The sequence below is a fragment of the Phyllopteryx taeniolatus genome, chromosome 4 (assembly GCF_024500385.1).
Source record: "Phyllopteryx taeniolatus isolate TA_2022b chromosome 4, UOR_Ptae_1.2, whole genome shotgun sequence".
Classification (NCBI taxonomy): Eukaryota; Metazoa; Chordata; class Actinopteri; order Syngnathiformes; family Syngnathidae; genus Phyllopteryx; species Phyllopteryx taeniolatus.
Window position 1 is genome coordinate 23,738,286 of NC_084505.1, and position 22,030 is coordinate 23,760,315.

The window sequence follows — 22,030 nt, forward strand, 5'->3', positions numbered from 1 at the left end:
CACAACCCCTGCTATAAATAAATATGTATATTAAAAAAAATCATAATTACACTGGAAGACTGAATTAAAGTAGGCACAGCAAGTTTGTGTATTTAATTTAGTGAAATGACTCATTTACGTTTTAGTAGTCCTTATAGTAGACATCCATGAGGGCATAATAATTTATCAAGGAGACATTATGCATTATTTTCATAATTAAAGACAGTACTCAGCTGTCGTAATTATATACATACAGAACTTCACACCCTCTTTTTAGCCTTGCTGAATTCAGCCTGTTTTGAGGGGGAGCAACCGTTATTGTTATTATTATTACTATTATTATTATTATTATTAGTAGTAGTAGTAGTATCGTTGTTGCCCAATATACCTCAAAATGTTAAGGATATTGTATTATCATTTTTTTCACATAATAAAGACAGACACACACTTTACAATGGAAAGTTAATATGTACATTTTATAACATATGGGATATTAGTATTTAATATTATAGTTTAAAAACTACAAATTCCAGCCCCCCCCCACCCCAAAAAAAAAACACTTTAAAGACAATATTATTATCCAAACAATCCAAGGAGTTCAAGAATTATAACTTCCGAAACCCATCCATCCATCCATTTTCTGAGCCGCTTCTCCTCACTTGGGTCGCGGGCGTGCTGGAGCCTATCCCAGCTGTCATCGGGCAGGAGGCGGGGTACACCCTGAACTGGTTGCCAGCCAATCGCAGGGCACATAGGAACAAACAACCATTCGCACTCACAGTCATGCCTACGGGCAATTTAGAGTCTCCAATTCATGCATGTTTTTGGGATGTGGGAGGAAACCGGAGTGCCTGGAGAAAACCCACGCAGGCACGGGGAGAACATGCAAACTCCACACAGGCGGGGCCAGGGATTGAACCCGGGTCCTCAGAAATCAAAATCCAAAATTCCACTTGAATTATTTCAGTTTTAGTCGAGGAGCGATATTTGACTGGCTTGTAGGTGAAATGTCAGCATGCACAAGTGTGCACGTGAGGCCGACCTTTGCAAAAGTCACCGATGTCCTCGGGGAGCTCCAGATGTGCGCAGCGTAGCGAGGACGAGAACAGGCTCACGGGCTTCTGGAAGGGCGTGTAGAGGCACGACACGCCATCGAACACGGCGTCCCCCAACAGCTCGGCTGGACTCGGTCTGGAGGTTGCACACACAGCGTCTGTTTGTTGGTGTCAAATTTCGGTTTCATATCATCTGGGAGCGGGGAACCTATTTGCAAAAGTTCCTCTGAAGTTTTATTTGTTTTTAGAATTGAACGGCGTGCTGTATCCTATTCTCCCGCGGGCTGGACTCAATATCTATGGCAAGGGTGTCCAAACGTTTCCTGCAAGGGCCGCATACAGAAAAATTGAAGGATGCAAAAGTAACTGTGACATTCGTCGGGTTAATTTATGAATCATGCTATACAACCAATCCAGCAAGTTATCATATTTTGTTTAGTCATTTTGAAAAACTGCATACCGATTGGAAGGAAGGAAGGTCAAGCATTTCCGCAGCAACTCTAGAACCTTCTCGGGCAGCTCCTATCAAAAAGAGTTTATCAGCCAACTTTCTGCAATATTTTTTATCAGAAGTAATGTTCATAAATTAACTTGAGGGGTTTTCAAATTAAAGCAGAAACCTGTAAAAATCAAAGCATTTGAGCAAGCAGTTACACAATTGGACCAACATTAACAGGGCAAATGTGAATCAAAAATATGCTTTTAAATTTCCTTTGACTTTTTTTTGTTGTTGCTGCCACCAGAGACGAGTACCGAAAAAGTAACCATACAACAGGAAGTGCAACTGAATATACTGTCTATGGGAAATTTTCAATTGCGTGGTACAATATTGGATATACAATTAAATATCGATTACTTCGACAAATTAATTTTACAACCACAGAACCGGAAAGAAACTTATTGTAACATGAGAAAAGCAGTACACCTGTCCCTGCCCTGGCTGCTCAGTAAAACATGGCTAACATGTTTTACAATAATTTAAAAAAATCCACAACAAAAAAAGTAAGCTGTGGTTAGTCTCAAGCACACGCAGAAATCTTCCTCTGCATGTTGTGTCAATCAAAGCAAAGTTAAGCATTCACAATGTTTTTTTTAACACCTGTATGACAGCTAACCAATGGAACCGATTATTTCTATTTCCATTATTTCAAATGGGGGAAAACATATTCTTGTGTTGAATAAATTGACTATGATCCCAGATGACGATCTAATAATCCAAAATAGACCTTGAAGTTCAACATATTGATTACAACATGTTCCGGGCTGAAATATTTGGGGACTACCTTAATGTTTTCCAGGCAGCCGTGCTCTTCAGCGAGGACTGTGACAATGTCATCCATGCAGCCTGGAAAAACACAGACAACATAATAATAGATGTCTGGCAGAGCTCGAATCCATCCTTAGCAAAAGACTGGCTCACCCAGAGTTAGAATGAACTTCAGCCTCTCACTTATGTCTATGTTGTGCAGCAGACGTCGACCCTGATCCACCCACAAAATACAAAGTTTGTTAAAGCAGCGAGACTTGCTCGAATGTAACCTGGTGTACAAGATTCTTACAGCACACAGTTCAAACAGCAGAACGCCAAGTGACCACACGTCACTTTTGGGTCCCGAGGGCCGCGGGGCTTCATCGTGGGAAGGGTCACTGGCGTGAAAGCAGCCCTGCGCAATCACCTCTGGAGCAAGGTACGATGGGTACCTGTGAGGATCACACATTTTGAATCTTTGTCGAAGTATCTACACTCAGGTTAATGACTGAGTTCTGTTCCTCCTGCGACGATGTAACCTGAATTTCTTTAATACTAACCTGGGTTAACTAATATTTGTATAGAAACCACTTCTAGGCCATAAATATAAAACAGTCAAATGAGTATGGCGGTTACTGAGCATGCCTTCAAAATGTTGTAAACCCCCTGTACAAGGCATCAAAATTGTGGAAAAGCATGTTTTGAAGCTATCCACTCAAAAACTGCATCGTGTGATCTTTTAACGGCAGATTTATTTTCACCAGCCATCAGAGTTGGACATCTTTGGTCTTTGCAAATTGCGAATTAACATCACACTAGATGCTTGTTGAGTGTTGATGCGCAGTGTGATGTGCTAACGATTAGCAAATCTGGCTCACACTCAAGTGGTTCCAGGTTTGAATCTCCATGTGTGAAGTTTGCATGTTCTCCCCATGCTTGCTTGGGTTTTCTTAGGGAACTTCGGCTTCCTCCAACATTCCAAAAAACATGCAAGTCACATTTATTGACAACTTCAATTATCCATAGGTGTGACTGTGAATGCTTGTTTGTTTATATGTGCCCTGCGATTGGCTGGCGACCAACCACAATGTACCAAGCCTCTTGCACACACACAAAAAAAAAAACATCTGCCAATTGGTAGTTTCTTGGTGCCAAAGAACTGTTGACGTGAGCTGAGGAGCTTCATTGAGAGAAAAGTAGTCTTTTGTAGTCATCATGTGGCTTCTATAGGCAATTACAGTACAGTACAGTGTAAAGCTTTTTAGGGCGGGCATGATTTAAAAATATATATGTTTCCTTTGTTTAACCAGGTAAGGAAATTGAGAACAGTTTCTCATTTACAATGTTGACCCCCGAGCTAATGTCCAAGGACACTTCGACAGTCGGAGCAGGGATTGGAACCAACGACCCTTAAATCAGTGGACGACCCCCTCTACCAACTGAGCGACAGTCATTCACTGTATTCCAACAATGTATCTTCTGTTCCTCCTCTGATGCAGGATCTCTGTCAGAAAAAGACCTCGGAGGACTTTTTTATTTTTTTAACAAGAAAAATGTTACATACCCAATTGGAAAATCCACATCAGCGCCGTAATCGGTCATGTGATAGAGGCCAAACTTTGCCAGCTTGATGTTGCCCTACAAAGAAACACATCTCACATTGACATCAGCTCGCAAAGTCACCGCATTATATTTGAATTAAGCATAATGTTACCTTGCAATCCAGTAGCACATTGTGCACACTGAGGGCCCTGTGCACCATACCATGTTTGTTCATAAAGGCCAGGCCTTCCAGGACCTCGTAGGCGATCTGCAGAACCCTCTCTGGGCTGAACACACACATTTGTGTCACACAAACACTACACCACCATTGAGGTCGGTCATCACTCCCACTGGAACAGCCACCAAATGTCATTACACCGCATTTCCTCAAACAGATACCTTGCCCCAATTAATCGCCCTAATGCATCGTCCACTTGAATAGATAAATGTCTCACATGCCTCCCTTTGTGTCCCTTCAGATTTATAAAAAAAAAAAAACTTTACTTTGCCATCATGTGGTGCTGTAGACTTCTTTACCACGACATGGAACAGCCATGGCATCTGTAAAGCTGATGTTTCCAATGTGGTTGAAAGACAAAGCTTAGCATATTATATTGTAATAGATACAATTTTAACGATATACTGTAGGAGCTATAGAACTTGTCCTCATTAAGTTTAGTTAAATTGGAGCCTAGCCCAGCTGACTTGGGTGAGGGGTGGGGTACACCCCGGACTGGTCGCCAGCCAATCGCAAGAGACATATAGACAAACAACCATTCACACTTACGGACAATTTCGAGCAGAGGTCACCAAAATGGCTTGCTCCCGCAGAATGAGGAAATACGCAGGGTTTTACAACACTTCTCAGACCCCAAGAACGTTGAGAGTTGTTTCCCCACTTTGGGTAATATTGCGTAAAAATAACAGACGAAGTGGGGACAGACCCATAGTATCGATTTGTGAAGCAACCAAGAACACGTACTAGTTTAAGGAAATGCGCTCGCGTTCTGTCGCTGACGTGAGCAAACTCACACAGGTTTGTGGGCGGGCTAAAATCTGTCTGAAAATCAAATGTCTACTGAAAACAAGCCTAAAATTACTATTTTCTTTCTACAGATTTCTACAGACATCGTTTTTAAGTCCAGAACTATGGAATAAGTGCCAATGTTTGCAGTATTAGATAGGTCCACTAATGTCTCCTGTTGTTAAGGGACCATTAATGTGGATTTTCAACGAACAAGAACAGTCCAATTGCCTTAATTTAACCGTTGCAGATTACCATAACCTGGATGACTGAGAATCTACGCAGACATTTTTAACAATTCCCACCTGACTTTGTAACCGTGTTTTTGGAGATCACTCAAACTGCTCTCGTAGTGTTCAGCAACAACGATGAGACGTTCTGCGTGAAGAGAAGTAGAAGAAGGTGAAGACACTGTAGCAATATGTATAGGTACGCCGAGGGATAATCAGTCACGTAAATTCCACGGGTTAGGTTACACAACCCATACCATGCTTTCCTCTGGAGATGTCCACATACTGGCAGAGTCTGGGATGGGTGACGGTCTTCAGGATCTGGAAACGTCCCAGGATTTTGATGGAGTTGGGGGTCAGGGGGAGGCCGTTGCTGCCGCACACATCATGGGGGAGCGCCGAGGCAAAGAAGGTAAAAGCCCCCAGCTGGGCATCCTTGAGGGGCTGCATCCTGCATTATCATTAAACAGGTAAAAGAGGTCTCATTTGTGTTGTATTTACTGACACCTGGTGATACTTGGCACTCCAGTAAACAGTAAACACTGCCGTTCTAATCATCAGTTGAAATTAAGAAATACTGCCATGACACACACGCACACATATATATAGCAGAAGTTTAATTTACAATATATAGAGACTATATTTGTATGTTTTAAACTAAAACCTATTCCATCAGCACAGTGCATAATCTGTACATTGATACTGCAGTCAACATAAACCCACTGAACACATCATTAAAAATGCTTTCCAGGCAGCAAACCAAGGAATACAAAATGTACACATTACCTGCGAATATCGTGTCTATTCCCGCGTTACGGTAAAGAGGTATGGCCGTCTTAGAAGCATGAACAACAGGTTGATATAAACAATATTTTCATTTAGAAAGACGGGCGTTATCGCCAGCAAAGGCAGCGAACGTGATCTGTAACGTCACACTTGTGCGACAAATACCAGGCAATGGTTTACACATGAGTTTACAGCTCAGTTGCGGTTATGGGATGCAAATAAAGAGCACTTGAACTACGAATGTGTACAATGTTTTTCTCTTTTTTTCCAGGCTACCGTCAAAATGTCGTTGCGAAATAATTATTAACAGGCGATAGGTTTCGATTCATTGAAAGCCAGCGGTAGAAACGATCTATATAGCATGTAGATAAAACCCGGTGTATGTCATTGTAGGGTCCACATGTGTTCCACATCTATAAACGTTGGGCCAAATTTAGTACCCTTGCGCCCGCCTGTACTAAATTAGTGTTATCCTAGCTATAGTAAGCAAGTGGCAAACCCTCGTCGACGCTCGAGGAAACGTGTAAAGGTGATTGCAGAAAGTTCATGTAAGTTTCATCTATTTTTATGTTTCCGTCCCTTTTTATGTTAAAACAGTCCTACTAGCAAGGCCAGCTACGAATAAATGTTTTGATCGCCACGTCTTTCGAGCAATTCTGGTGCTATTAGTGACAGCTAGCTATTTTAATATCTCCTTTTCTGCAGTAAGTTGCCTATTTGTATTAATTCCCTGATTTGCCTATTAAAAGAGCAAATTTTAGCTAGCATCGCAAAGTTCCCTTTGAGGTCTTACATGATTTCATGTTGACAACACTCTCAGTGTTGTTAGCATACACACTGTCATAAAAAAATTAAAGATTTGGGTATTTTGAAGAATATGACTAATATGGTCAAGCCTGTATAAACGTTCTAACCATTAAAGGGGTGCTTGTATGGGTATTTTTAGTGTGCGGTTACCTTTAAAGACTCAAGGTGGCGCTATAACGGCACTTTTGTTTTCGTCGTAATGGGGCACAAGATGCAAACACTCCCCCTTGAACTCGTTTAAAAAAATCCCCTCTGTGTTTATATTTAGAGATGGAATGAGGTGAGTAACAAAAGTAGTAAAATGTAAAAATGTACCGGCATTACCAGATAACTATTAACCCTTTATTGCTCAGTGACTATTTTTTTGTCAATGTCTTTGTCTCAAATGTGTTCCCTGTCAATTGACCGTCTGTTGTCGTACTAGAGCGGCTCCAACTACCGGAGACAAATTCGTTGTGTGTTTTTTGGACATACTTGGCAAATAAAGATGATTCTGATTCTGAATTGATCCATATGTGCTTCTATGCCGGTTGTGTACCATGACTTGTTTAAATGTTCCGCCTTAAATGTGGCGAGCCCCGCTGGCCCTGTTTAAATTAAATCAAGAAAACAACTCTTTGATCCCGATTTAGTTGTCTCTCTCCCCCCCCCCTCCCAATCAACCCCAGCGTTTAAATGTTTCTAATTTTCCTCATCATTCAACAATCTTTTTTTCCATCTTGAGCCAGCTCTAAACATCCATCCATCCATCCATTTTCAGAGCCGCTTCTCCTCACTAGGGTCGCGGGCGTGCTGGAGCCTATCCCAGCTGTCATCGGGCAGGAGGCGGGGTACACCCTGAACTGGTTGCCAGCCAATCGCAGGGCACATAGAAACAAACAACCATCCGCACTCACATTCACACCTACGGGCAATTTCGAGTCTCCAAATAATGCATGTTTTTGGGATGTGGGAGGAAACCGGAGTGCCCGGAGAAAACCCACTCAGGCACGGGGAGAACATGCAAACTCCACACAGGCGGGGCCGGGTATTGAACCCGGATCCTCAGAACTGTGAGGCTCACGCTCTAACCAGTCGTCCACCGTGCCGCCAGCTCTAAACATTATTATTATTATTATTATTATTTTAACCTAAGTTCCAAATCATAAAGTACTGATTTTTTTGTCATCCCAGTAAATGACTTCAGGGAGATTAAAATTCAGGTTTGCTGTCATCCATTTGTTGAGTGTCATTTGGGATTGACTGGTTAATTGTTTATCTTTTGCTGCGCCTTCTGGACAGAGGTCACCTTTTTCTCACTTCAGGCATCCAGCCAATAGGCAAGGGCAAGGTCAGCAGGTATGCTGTTGCTATTTACACAAGCAAAAGAAATGATGGGTAACAAAATGAGTCATAGTGTTACGTTGAAGTGATGAAACTCGACCAATTGACAGTCTGCAGTGAGTCTAGGACCTGGCTTGAGGCTCCGTGTCGCTTTTTGGTACTGCACGATTGGTTTAAAGTACTAAAGCGCACTAAACCCAAAGCCAGAGAGCCAGATCCAGCCTACCGCATCATTATGTGGCCCAGTAAAGCAAATGGTGTGTGTACTTTTTTCCTTGCTTATCGTATTTCTTTTCATTTTGGTGAAAAACTTGTAACAAAATTGCAACTTTTCTACATGTTAACTGGTTGGTAGATTTTATTTTCACCAAATCCCTCATTGGACAACAGCTATAATGTTTATAGGACAATCTGTCAGATGTGTACATGCATTCAGTCAAGTAATTCTTAAAAAACGAATATATTCTCAGAAGAACTGTTATAAAAATGCCCAAAACATTTTACCCACAAATGTTGTCGACGTGCTTGCGTGCATTTTCTCTGGGTCATCTGTCTTCCTCCCACATTATTAGGTTTATACAAGACTGTATAAGGTGTCAATGTGTTTGTTTGTTTGCCTATGTGCGGCGTGCGATTGGCGAGTAGTCCAGAGTGTGTGTGTGTGTGTGTGTGTATATATATGTGTGTGTGTGTGTGTATATATATATATATATATATATATATGCCCCGACATGGCAGCACAGCACTCAAAATAGAGAGGATCATAAAGCATCAACATGCATCTATAGCATGTTAACCCATGCTATATATACAAATGTATGCAGAAAAAAATTTATCCAACACAAATCACCTTCACATGAGGCTCATCAGTAGTAGTTGGCATCCTATCCCAAATAACATTCTAACAAAAACTGATGTGGGCAAACACATTTGCATACTAGCGCGACAAATATGGGCCATTGAATTAATTTTTGGCATTTACACACAAAGTCTGTTCGGGAATACAGGCAAATTGTAATGGCAGAGTAGACTACATGGTCTATTAGGTGGCGGCGTGATACAGAGGGTAAGAATATGCCCTGCAACCGAAGGGTCGCCGGTTTGTATCCCCTCCAGCGTGCATGGCGTTGTTGTGTCCCTGGGCCAGAGACTGCCGTCGTGGGAGAGAAGCAAAAACATACTCCGTTTGACTTTGGATGTGCATTCAAGGGGTACCAACAAAACAGGGCATCTCATACACAGACAAAAAAAAAACGGCATCAATTAATCAAACCTAAGGATAACACCAAGAATCCAGTAGATGGCGCCAAAATATTTTGTATTACTTTAACCTGAGCACAAAAATTGAATAGATGAGATTTTCAGTTTAGTAATGGAGGATTGGTTCCAAAAACAAATCTGTAATTTGCGAATGCCATTTATTTTTCAGGTTTGTAGCTCGCTCCTTGTTCAAAATGTCGAGTCCAAACCCCTTGGCGAGGCTGGAGCAGCGAGCCGCAGAGGCTGACCAGATCATCGAGTACCTCAAACAGCAAGTCCAGCTGCTGAAAGAGAAAGCCAGTAAATCCTTTTAAATATACAGGATATTAAGCCATATCATAGCCGAGTTGAGTGCCAAGCCTTCGCTATATTTCACACTAGTATGTTTGCTTTAGTGGAGGAGCACTTCCTAAAATTCCGAGGTTTTGTGCCGTTTTAAGAGACTTTAATAAAAGTTTTCTTCCTTGTAGGCGTCCAGGCCAGTGTCAGAGAGGAGAAGAAACTGCTGGTGGAAAACGCCAAGCTGAAGCAGGACATAGAAGACCTGAAAAAACAGCTGCTGGACAAAGAGAAGAGGAGGGGAGGTAAAGCCACCCTTAGTCTGACTGTTCATCTACTGTAGAACGCACAGTGAGGGACATTTAACCCTCTGGTGCATAGCACCACACGGCTATGCACCAGAGGATAAAAGTAATCTTTTTTTAATTTAATGTAAAGTTTCGGGAATACACGTAGCAGCCTCAACATTTGGTTCTCCTGCGCAATCTTAAGAACAATTAATCCATGATTCAACAACTAATCAATGGTTAAATAATCAACAATTATTTTAACGCCATTGTTTAACATAAAATTGTGCAAATCCTTTGATTTCTGCTTTTCGCCTTTGCATTGAATCGAATTAAGGCATTTGCGTTGAACCTTAAGCAGCCTCAGGAGTTTACCGTAATTTCTCGTGTATAATGGGGTACGTATGACTGCATATATGTACAGCTGTGCTCTTAAGTTTACATTCCCTGTCAGAATTTGTGAAATAATTTTTTATTTTTTAAATATGACTGATGACTGAACAACAACCATCATTAATTTCTTTATGGTTATGTTCTGTTTAATGATAATGCTTTTCTGAAATGCTTGACAGTTTAATTTGAATCCCATTAAAATAAAATTAAACATTAAATTTTATTTTAAATAAAATGTTTTCATGTTTTCTTTAAAGAATTGTACCCATCTTACAAATTCTGCCTGGGTAATCAAACATATGAGCAAAAGTAGGGCTGTGAATTTCAAAATAAGAGTAAATAAAGTTAAAAGTATTACGCGTTCAAATAAAAGTGCTAAACTTGAGAATAATTCTTTGAAAAATCTAACAAAATACAGATAATCCTTCATGGTTTGATTAGACTACACCGATTTTATCGGCCTTATCGGTATCGGCCGATAATTAACATTTTATGCTGATCGGCTTTAATGTCATAATTTGCCAATCCGATCAATGACGTCATTGATCGGCTCCGCTAAAGACATTTACTCCACGTTGCCGCGTGCACAGTATATTTGAATCCAAAAGCTAGTTTATTTTTAGCCTCGTCGCGTGTCTTTTGACGTAGTCCTGTAAATATCTGACGGCCAATAAAGTTATTAAAAAAAATATATATGTATATGTATGTATGTATGTATGTATGTCGGCGGTGTGGAACAGACAACACGTCTGAGACAGACAACACGTAATGCCCGGGATCAGACTACAAGAGAAATTACGGTTTATCAGACTACCGGTCGTAACCTTTCGCATTCGTCATTACTCAAGAAGTAGCTCTCAGTTTCAAAAAGGTTGGTGAGTATAATGCCACACGCTTTCGTGTGATATTGTTAATTGTTGTATATTTGGTTTTCTTGACATTAAACTATACCAAATAAACAACAATAATCAGTTGATAATTATTGTTGTTATTATAATAATAAATGAACATCAACAGAAATCCATCTAGTAAAATATGACCTAGGCAGTAGGTACTACTGTATATTACAGCAGTTCAATAGAGTAAAAACAGTAAAACCAATAAACTTGAGGCAGTAAATAAAATATCAGATGATGCTGATCAAATCTCTCCATGAAACAAATTAATTAGGGCCTCGTTGTTTGTTTAATAGTGAGGTAGATGTTGGGAGGAAGGAGAGTTTATAGTGCAGGCTTTTGTAGCTGATCGCTCTGTAACATCTCGTGGATGGTAATAACTCGTACTCAGAGTACAGATCATTAGAAGGATCCTCTAATATTCTGTCAGCCAGGTTGACTACTTTTTTTTAAAAACTTATTTATCAAATATTGACTATAGGGAAGGATTTATTTATTTATTCCCCCCCTACCCGTGAGTGAGCCAAACCATACTGCCATGCTACATCTGATCAGACTCTCCGTGACAGCATTATTGTCATGATTTTCTTTGCACACACAAAACAGCTGGACTCGGTCTGCAAATTAAGTGCAGTGTTGGAGACAGTTTTGCACATGGTAGGACAATTCCATCTCAAGAGATATTTATACGAATCGACCTGGTCAATTTGACTTGTCACCGGTTATTATCGTGTCGTCCCGTCTTACTACTTAAGGATCAAAGATAATTTCTTTAGTTTTGGTCCTGGTTTTAAGACAGCGAGAGTTCATTTCACATCAAGAATTGAAAGAGGACATTTCAGATGGGGTATCACCGGAGGTGTCATCAATCACTCTCTCAAAATACTTCATAACAACACGTTAATGCCACAGGTCTGAAATCATTATTCTTGCTGGAGTGTGACACCATTGGAAATTGAATGACAATAGAACTTTTCCACAGTACAGGAGCAGCATGACTAACATCTGACCGCTGAAAGATGGGGCACCAAGCATCAGACAGTTTGCAGAAGGAGTGTTTCAATGAACGATTCGGTCCCATAGAACTACCAAGACCTAAAAACAGACTGGACGAGTATGGGGACAATTTTCACATTGTTTGATGGTTCATCCAAGAGAGAGTTCATGACCTGCTCAGATGTAGGCAGGGAAGAGTTGCATGAGTCACATCTAAAAAAAATAAATAAATCATTCCATTCATTGGCTTTATCAAAATCATTTGTGGTGACGAGTTTTTTTTTCCTCCCAGGGTTCATTCATTAAGGGTTGTTTTTTTCCCTTTTTTGTCCCCTTCAATGGTTTTGTGACTGCGACAGCTTGACCCTGGAATTAATTATTTCTCGGAATGTTCGATACCACTTCTTTTCAGACCGATACCTGTATGAGCATCACCGATACCGATAAATACAGAGACCAATACCAATTACCACTTGTACTTTAAATACATAAAATTTCAATGAACACTGACCGATAATTTCGAACAAAGACCTTTATTTTTGAAAAAGGCAGCACAGTCACTGCAATAAAAAATTGAAATCCTACATAAAACAACTCTTTGTGATTTGTAATCAATTAATAAAAGTTAAATATAAAACACAAACAACTCTCCCTAGTGTGATTTTAGGGTTTGTTTATAACGAATTAACAAAAATGCAAAATAAACTGAACAACTCTTCAAGTTTTAGTATTTGTTAGAAATAAACTGAACTGCAAAATAAAAAAAAGCTTAACTGTTAGCTCTCCCTGAATTTTCATTTAAAGGTCCAAATGTATTAATATTTACTAAATTATTTGGATGACTACTTTTTACTTTTACTTATGTAATATTGTTCTAAAGTAACAAAACACTAACTTGAGTACAATTATGGCTACTGTACCCACCTCTGTAAATAATTTCTAACATTTGAATTACTAGGCTAGTTACCTTGGATTGATTACTGCTGCAAAGCTGTCAAGTGAATTTCTCTCGATGTCAGCCAAGCGCTACCTTGCAGCTTGTAGCAAGGTGTTCTTCATCGATTCGACCCTATAATCCTCCCAAACTCTCAGAAAAGTGGTGATAGCAGGTATCACATCTGCCACTGATTACCGTAATTTCTCATGTATAATGCAAATTTTTTCCCCCAAAAAATTGTCAAAAGCCAATCGTGCGCATTATACATGGGTATAGGGGAAAATGGAAAAAAACTTTCACATTTTTATAAATGTAGGCCGCCACCTCGAGGTTATGAAAAAGGTGTAGCCTACACTTTCATTCCAATATGACAGGGGTACATATGACTGCATATATGTACCGTTGTGCTCATAAGTTTACATACCCAGGCGGAATTTGTGAAATATTTTATAAAATTTATTTATTTATTTATTAAATATGACTGATGACTGAACAAAAACCATCATTCATTTCTTTATGGTTATGTTTTGTTTAATGATAATGCTTTTCTGAAATGCTTGACAGTTGAATTTGAATCCCATTAAAATAAAATTAAGTGTTTTGCCTGGCCCTTCATGTTTTCATTAAAGAATTGTACCCATCTTAAACATTTTGCCTGGGTAATCAAACATATGAGCACAACTGTGTGTTTTCTCGTTTACTAAATAAAAGTAGGGCTGTGAAATTCAAAATAAGAGCAAGTAAATAAAAAAAGTATTACGTGCTCAAATAAAGTCCTTATCTTCAAAATAATTATTTGAAAAAGCTAACAAAATACAGATACTTCAGGTTTTGATCATATGGGTAGAAGCAAAATCATGCATTGTAAAAATGCTTTATACATAGGTAGAAGGGTTTTCCAGAATTTTGAGGTCAACTTTGGGGGTGCGTATTATACATGGGTGCGCATTATACATGAGAAATTACAGTAATCCGTGGAGCTCACTTGCTTGGTCAGCTCTTCAAACAGTTTCAAAAGCTTCCAAAGCAGTTGTGTCAAACCGCGGCAGTGTAGCGCCAACTACTTCACGAGTACCTGATATATTGAAATAAGACCGGTATCGCCGTGATACCGATACTTGGTAATGGTACTCTCCCATCCCTAATTATTTCAATAGTAAATGGTCTCAAGGGGAAAAATGCACTGCAAAGTTTTCATTGACACTTGGAACGATTTGTCATGAAATCTACTTCTTTCCTTTTCCCACAGTGCGAGACGTTCCCACGCCGTCAGTGGAAGACTCTGTGAAGTCCAATGCCACCCCACCCCAAACCGGTGGTCCCGCACCCTTTGTCACCCACGCCGCCACCACTGTCGAGAGTCCTCCCCACAAAGACGACAGCAAGAATAAAAAGAACCCAGAGAAAAAAGGTGACTGAAGGCGCACATCAACATTACTCTCATTATTAATCCGTTTGAAGTTGTGACACGAACATTGACTGGTGTGTCTGTCCGTCACATCACACCTCGCGAGCTGTGGATTCCATTGGTTGGTTGTTTGTTTGTGTGCTCGCTGAATTGAAGCTATTAAAACTGACATTTCAACTCTTTTAAAAGCAGTCGGTCAGATCAAAAACATGCATTTCGTCTCGGGATGTTCACATTTCTCTTATCAAGTGTTGATGGGTTGTCTTTTGTGCAATGCTCCCAACCCAATCATCGTCATAAACCCGTGGTGAGGTTATTGCATTTGCAGCCTTTTAAATAAGTTCGTGTTACGAAGAAAGCCGCAGCTGAGTTTCATTAATCTGCAGAGGTCCTCCACATCAGCTGGTAGCGTCTAATTCCTTTTCAGCTTTTCATGTGAAATGCAAGGCACATCCTCGGGGCGGGCATCGGTGGCATTCTTCATTAATTGGAAGAGTTTGAGAGCTTATTCCGGACAGATTCCTCCCTTTTTTTATTAAATAAGAGAGTCGCTTCTTCGGTGAACCTCTTCAAACGCTTTCAAACAAACGGTTCCTAGAAACTCGTGCCGCACATTTTTGGTTAAACTAGCATGAAAACACTCACAGATGCTTCTGTCTCAAACATGTTGTGAATACAGTGGACCCTTCAAAGTAGAATACAATGTGTTCCATGATGTTCTAAAGATAGATTTTCCATAACAAGTGAGTTCATTTGTTTCAGGCATGACTCATAATAACGTTCTTAACTATACAGGTGATGTTTTTTTCCCCTCTTTTTTTCTTTTTTTTTTGGACGTAGCATTTAACTCCGTACTGGAACACAAGTGTGATAATCAGTTAATAAGACTAAAGTAAAACTGATCACATTTTGAAGTGTGAAGATGCCAAACAAAAGACACTGTAAGGGAACCCAAAGGTGTTTGTGCAGAGATACTGTTATTGGAAACATGTTTTATAGCTGGAATTATTATGTTTGTGTAGCATATAATTGTATACATTAGTATCTGCTTGGTAATATTTTTTATGTAATTGGTAGTTAATTGTATTGCTTATGGCAGCAATGTGAGTGAGTGAGTGGTGAGCACATCTGCCTCACAGTTCTGAGGTTCAAGGTTTGAATCTGCTCAAGCACCGAGAGAACATGCAAACACCTTACAGGAAGGCCACTGCTGTGTGCAGTTTGCATGTTCTCACTGTGGTCATGTCGGTTTTCGCTGGGTACTCCGACTTCCTCCCACATTCCGGAGCATGGAAGGCTAATTGAACACTAAATTATTCATCGGGGTTATTGTGACAGAGTGCTTTGTCTATGTTGTGCCCTGTGATTGGCTGACAAACAGTCTTGGTAGTGCCCTGCTCTAGCTTAAACTCAGCTGGGATAGGCTCCAGCTGACTCGTGACCCGAATGAGGTTAAGCGGTATGGAAAATGGATCGATCGATATACAGTATACTATTTATGTATACTATCCTGAGCAACCAAAGGCTTTGCTAAATGGAAACTTTTACTTCCTGTTCAGTTATCATAACACTTCTCTTGTACCCATTTGTGGTGGCCTCACAAAAAGAAACACACTTGCTGAAATGATTATTTGTAGATGCTCACAGGCCTCAAGGCACACAACAAGTGCCACTTTCTGTTTTATGGTTAGCATCGCAGTTCTCTTTGCCATTGTTTCCTTACTGTGTGACATCACAAAAAAGATGTTTCAAAACGTGAATTTACCCTTTAGATGTTCAGAGCTTTACTCTCATCCATCCATCCATTTTCTACCGCTTATCAGAGGTCGGGTCACAGGGGCAGTAGCATTAGCTGTCATTGCCCACGTGAGCATTGAAGTCCCCCAGCAGAACGATGGAGTCCCGAGCGGGAGCGCTCTCTAGCACCCCCTCCAAGGACTCCAAAAAGGGTGGGTACTCTGAACTGCTCTTCAGTGCATAGCCACAAACAACAGCCAGGACCCATCCCCCCACCTGAAGGCGAAGGGAGGCTACCCTCTCGTCCACCGGGGTGAACCCCAATGTACAGACGTCGAGCCGGGGGGCAATAAGTATACCCACACCTGCTCGGCGCCTCTCACCGTGGGCAACTCCTGAGTGGAAGAGAGTCCAATCCGTCTCAAGCGGACTGGTACCAGAGCCCAAGCTGTGTGTGGAGGCGAGTCCGACTATATCTTGTAGGAACTTCTCAACCTCACACACCAGCCCGGAATCCTTCCCTGCCAGAGAGGTGACATTCCACGTCCCTAAAGCCAGCTTTTGTAGCCGTGGATCTGATCGCCAAAGTCCCTGCCTTCGGCCACTACCCAGCTCGCACTGCACCCGACCCCTATGGCCCCTCCCACAGGTGGTGAGCCCATGTGAAGGGGGACCCACGTTACCCTTTCGGGGTGTGCCCGGCCACGCCCCATGGGTGCAGGCCCGGCCACCAGGCGCTCGCCTTTGAGCCCCACCTCCAGGCCTGGCTCCAGAGGGGGGCCCCGGTGACCCGCGTCCGGGCAAGGGAAAACTGAGTCCGTAGTTTGTCATCGTCATAAGGGGTATTTTAGCCGTGCTTTGTCTGGTCCCTCACCTAGGACCTGTTTGTCATGGGTAATCCTGCCAGGGGCATAAAGCCCCAGACAACTGAGCTCCTAGGATCATTGGGACACACAAACCTCTCCACCACGATAAGGTGACGGCTCAAGGAGGGGTGAAATTGAAATGATAAAAGTTAAATTAAACTGAACTGTACTTGGGGAGTGATTCTTTTCTTTACCGCCAGAGAGAGACAGAATATCACTAGTGGCACACATACCACACTTTAAGAAGAACTGCTTTAGTCTCACATGAAGTGCCACGTCCTGTTCTGTTATCATCACACTTTTCCTCTTTGCCATCAGGTACCATTCAGTGGTGACGTCAAAAAAAAAAAAATGCCAAAGAAGAAGCGGAAGACGCCTGTTAGTCCTTCTTATGCTGACAGATCTGAAATCTTACGGCACATTTTACTTCCTGTTCTATGGTTACAGCACTGGTACCCTTTTGTGGTGGCGATGCAATTAAAGCAGAAGGAACTTGTGGAGTTAGTTAATTCAAATAGTTTGGCTTCCACTGTACTTTAAGTCTGAATTTACGTGGAGTAAAACCACGAGGATGCTAACTGTTGTTGTCTATAAAATGCATAGAGAAAAAGCCACAGCGGGTGGCGACAGCTGGTCAGGATGACACCAAGGTGGATGTGTCTCGGCTGGACCTGCGCGTCGGACGCATCGTCACGGCAGATAAGCACCCGGACGCTGATAGTCTCTATGTGGAGCAGGTGGACGTCGGGGAGCCTTCACCCAGAACGGTGGTCAGCGGGCTGGTCAAGCATGTGCCTCTGGACCAGGTACATGCTCACTTTGAACTGAACTGCTGGAAAATATGCTTAAGTTTCTTACATAATGTGATATTCCACTTTATTAAAATGTCGTGAGGGGTTTGACTTTTTTCCTTTCCTGTCTCGGAATAAATTGACTGTAACAATGTATTTCACTCTCTGGTGCAGATGCAGAACCGCATGGCAGTTCTGCTTTGTAACCTGAAGCCGGCCAAGATGAGAGGGGTGACGTCTCAGGCCATGGTCATGTGCGCCAGCTCGCCCGACAATGTGGAAATCCTCGATCCTCCCAGCGGCGCCGTGCCAGGGGACAGAGTGACTTTCCAGGGCTTCCCAGGTACTTTTTTTCCCCCTTTTAGTTAGCGAAAATTCCATTTTCCACCTCTGACTTTTCCTTGCTCCTGGCTGCCAGAAACAACACGGCAAGTTACTGTATTTTCACGACCATAGGGTGCACCGTATTAAAAGGCGCAGTCTCAGTTACCCAGAATCAGAATCAGAATCATCTTTATTTAAGTATGTCCAAATAAAAACGCACAAGGAATTTGTCTCCGGTAGTTGGAGCCGTTCTAGTATGACAACAGACAGTCAATTGACAGAGAACACTTTTGAGACATAAAGACATTGACAAAAAAAAAAAACAGTCACTGAGCAATAAAGGTCTACGTGGTCTATTTCTGTATTTAACACATACAAAACTGAGTTTGGTTGTACTTTATTGAAGTATTTAACAATGTACTCACGTTATTTTTTTGATCAATCCTCATCCACAAATCCATCAAAGTCCTCATCTTCTCTATCCAAAATGAACGCAAAAGCTCGGACAACAGTCAAACCAGATACCTTAGCCCAAGCATCCACAATCCATTCACATATAGTGGCGGAACTCGCCCAGCGTTGCCTCCCAGTCTTAGTTGCACTTGGTTTTTCACAGCGGCTGTGAGATGGGCGCGCATGGAGTCACAGATCAACAGGGACGGTGACGCGTGGAGAAAACCATCCGGTCTCTTTACGTACACCTCACTCAGCAACTCTCTCATTTTCTCCTCGTCTATCCAGCCCTGTTGATTGGCCTTAACAATGACTTCGGCTGGAAACTTTTCTTTAGGCAGCGTCTTCCTCTTAAAAATCACCATAGGTGGCAGTTTCTGTCCATTGCCATGGCAACCAAGCACAACAGTAAAAGCCGACTTCTCGTGCCCCGTTGTGCGTATCGCTACCGTGCCGGTCCGGTTCTTCTCTACGGTGCGGTTCACCGGGATGTCGAAAGTGAGCGGCACCTCGTCCATGTTGGTGATGTGGTTGGGCTGGATGTGTTTGTCGACAATCTTTTTACTGCAGTAGGAGCGGAAGATGGCCAGCTTTTCCTTGTAATCCGCCGGAAGTTGCTGCGCCATGGTAGTCCTTGCCCGGATGGATAGATGGCGCCGTTTCATAAAACGAAAGCACCAAGACGGACCTCCTTGAAAATGTTCGATTTTCATTTCTTCTGCAAGCGTTATTGCCCTCAGTCGAATGGTGACTGTAGAGACGCTTCTCCCGGCTGTTCTTTGCTCTTTAATCCATTGCTCGAGTTGGTCCTTCAACTCGGGCCTCCTCGCCTTGTTTCCGCAGAAACTCTGCTTCGTCTTCTTGACTTGGCGAAGCTCGTTTTCCTGCTTCCTCCACTTGCAAACCACGGATTCGTTGATCTTGAATTCTCTCACGGCTGCTCATTCCCATGTTCCTCCGTGTAACTGATAGCTTGCAGTTTAAACTGTGCTTCGTAAGCGTGTCTCTTCGTAGGTGCCATTTTCGGGGGTCCTTAGCCAAACCGATGTTGTTTGGCACAACGCACATACCGGCGCTATATACCTCCTTCACGCGCACCCTTCCCCCTTTACGTCCGCATGCTGTCCTCAGTCATGTCCGCCTTTCCTCTATATAAGCAGCGTGTCGGCAGGAAATGCTCCCAGTCAGTCAAGCGGAGCGCTCATCAAATTCACGCATAAGGCGCGCCGCATTATATGGCACCCCGTCCATTTTGGAGAAAATGTAAGACTTTTAAGTGCGCCTAATGGTCGTGAAAATACGGTTGTCGTTCAAATCTTCTGACAATGATAATCAGAGGAAAAAGATTGCTGTTTGCAGCTAAATGACCTGTGACCAGTTTATCAATGCTGCTTCCAGGAAGCTAACCTGCTTGCCTGTTGCTGATATCGAAGTGGGGTACAATCATGCACATTTTAAACATCTTAATCGTTTTTTTTTTTTAAATGCAAGAGACCCCATTAGGTGATCAGGAAAAAATATGCAAATGTGTGCTATTGTCCTTATCGTAAGTTGTGTACACTGTATAGGTGTGGGTGTAACAATTCGTTTTAGCAACATTTTTTATCACGATATCACAATTCGATTCAAGGACTGTATTGGTTCAGTTACGATCTGATCCAAAAAGATTCGATGTCTTGGCAATAGCGCAGTCTTCAGGTTGCTTCCTAATAGTCTTGTTCCATTTCACGTCATAATCACGGAGTCTGTGGCTCAGCTGAATTAGTTGTAGACCACACACAAGGATTTACGATCATAAATATTAAACAGGTTTAACATTATGAATGTCGACCAGACTGTTTTCCGAGCAGATAGAGATGGGGAAAAAAATGCCTTTTCACACACCCCACACCACAGGAAAATCGTCCAGGATAATCTTTCAGAGACATCCTACAAGTCAGCCTTTGCTGACTTTGATGGCGAGGGATGCTCAAGTTAGGCCCAATTGTCGGTAAGTGTGTACCTTGATTTAGATGCAGTTCATTTATTTAAAAGGACTTAGAGACAATCATGTCCCTGATTGATATCTTTTAGGCGGTCATTTATCAGGAACAACAACAAACTGGGATCTTAAGACAAAAAACAAAGTGCAGCTTTCGATTTAAGGTGGAGCCACAGCTGCATCCGTCATGTTGTTTTTTCTAGTGGTCCCAAAATCATTTCTTGTGCCCAATAGAAGGAACTAAAGAGAAGACTGCCTTCCCGGTGGTCTGTTTTTGGGTTGGGACTGTTTTTTATTAGGTACAAAGTCCTTTTTTGATTATTTTTTGCCCCATCAATCGAATCCTGGTGTTTCCAATCGCTCAGCCAAGTGTTAAGAATGCTAAAATGTCCGAATCGGAAATGTGAGGGTTGCTACTGCAGTCTAAAGCTCTTAAACACTTGCAGGTGAGCCCGACAGAGAGCTGAACCCCAAGAAGAAAGTCTGGGAGCAGATTCAGCCGCACCTGCGCACAGACTGCGACTGCGTGGCGACCTACAAAGGGGCGCTGTTCGAAGTGGCCGGAAAGGGAGTGTGCCGGGCGCAGACCATGAGCAACAGCGGCATCAAATAAAAGAAGATGAGGTGCTGCCCTGGTGGCAAATGGAAGTGAATAAGCGTTTGAAGGGCTTCAATAAAATTTTCATCAATCTTCCTAGTGTGAGTTCTATTGTTCACTTCCTGAAGAAAAGCATGCTTCACAGTGGGTATGGTCGTATTAGGGTGATGTTCAGTGTTGTTTTTAAACATCCATTTTCTGTAGTGCCTGTCCTCATTAGGATCACGGGTGAGTTGGAGCCCATCCCAGCTGACATTGGGAGAGAGGTGGAGTACTTTCACTCATACACTCACACCTATGGACCATTTAGAGTCTTCAATGAGCCTAACAGTCATGTTTTTGGAATGGCAAACTCCACACACGAAGAGATTTGAGGAGGCGATTTGACCCCAGAACCTCCAAACTGTCAGGTAGACATGCTAACATCTGTCAAACATATCTTTTGCAATTGTGCTTTTGGAAGACTCGATGGAGGTTTTTGGGCTCTGGTGTCTGTGTAGATTATCAATCATCCACGGTAATCCGGAAAGGTTGAATTTGGGATTGGATGTTTTTCTTGGTAAGAAAACTGTTCCATCTTGCCACACTAGCCCACAACCCAAATTTATGAAGTATCTGGGAGATTGTTGTCACACTTAGGACCAGTTAGTCACAATGGGGGCAGAGCCCTGCCGCAAAAACTAAAAACTACAGTTGATGCCTTCCCACCCCAAAATGTGCCCATAGTAATACTGTAGTAATAAGTGTAAACCATAAATACACTACAAACCATCATCCTAACCACTTAAACATTTCAAACGCATCCTACAACATTAGCAGATATCTGCTT

The 22,030-nt window shown here is 42.0% G+C and overlaps 2 protein-coding genes across 2 annotated transcripts in view; one reads left to right on the plus strand and one right to left on the minus strand.

Moving 5' to 3' along the window:
* Nucleotides 1-6,103, minus strand: part of tbck (TBC1 domain containing kinase) — a 30,781-nt gene extending 24,678 nt beyond the window's left edge. The window contains exons 1-10 of the mRNA XM_061770771.1: nucleotides 5,866-6,103; nucleotides 5,337-5,530; nucleotides 5,155-5,227; nucleotides 3,998-4,112; nucleotides 3,848-3,921; nucleotides 2,594-2,735; nucleotides 2,455-2,515; nucleotides 2,318-2,379; nucleotides 1,495-1,556; nucleotides 1,022-1,170 (exon numbers count right to left, since the gene is read on the minus strand). Coding sequence (XP_061626755.1) covers nucleotides 1,022-1,170; nucleotides 1,495-1,556; nucleotides 2,318-2,379; nucleotides 2,455-2,515; nucleotides 2,594-2,735; nucleotides 3,848-3,921; nucleotides 3,998-4,112; nucleotides 5,155-5,227; nucleotides 5,337-5,529 — 931 coding nt within the window. The 5' untranslated portion in view covers nucleotide 5,530; nucleotides 5,866-6,103. The remainder of the gene's footprint in view (nucleotides 1-1,021; nucleotides 1,171-1,494; nucleotides 1,557-2,317; nucleotides 2,380-2,454; nucleotides 2,516-2,593; nucleotides 2,736-3,847; nucleotides 3,922-3,997; nucleotides 4,113-5,154; nucleotides 5,228-5,336; nucleotides 5,531-5,865) is intronic.
* Nucleotides 6,104-6,263: 160 nt separating this feature from the next.
* On the plus strand, nucleotides 6,264-21,297 carry aimp1a (aminoacyl tRNA synthetase complex interacting multifunctional protein 1a). Its single transcript, XM_061770776.1, has 7 exons — nucleotides 6,264-6,413; nucleotides 9,425-9,555; nucleotides 9,726-9,839; nucleotides 14,293-14,454; nucleotides 17,658-17,860; nucleotides 18,020-18,188; nucleotides 21,050-21,297. Coding segments are annotated over exons 1-7 (948 nt in total). The 5' UTR covers nucleotides 6,264-6,411; the 3' UTR covers nucleotides 21,217-21,297.
* Nucleotides 21,298-22,030: the final 733 nt, after the last annotated feature.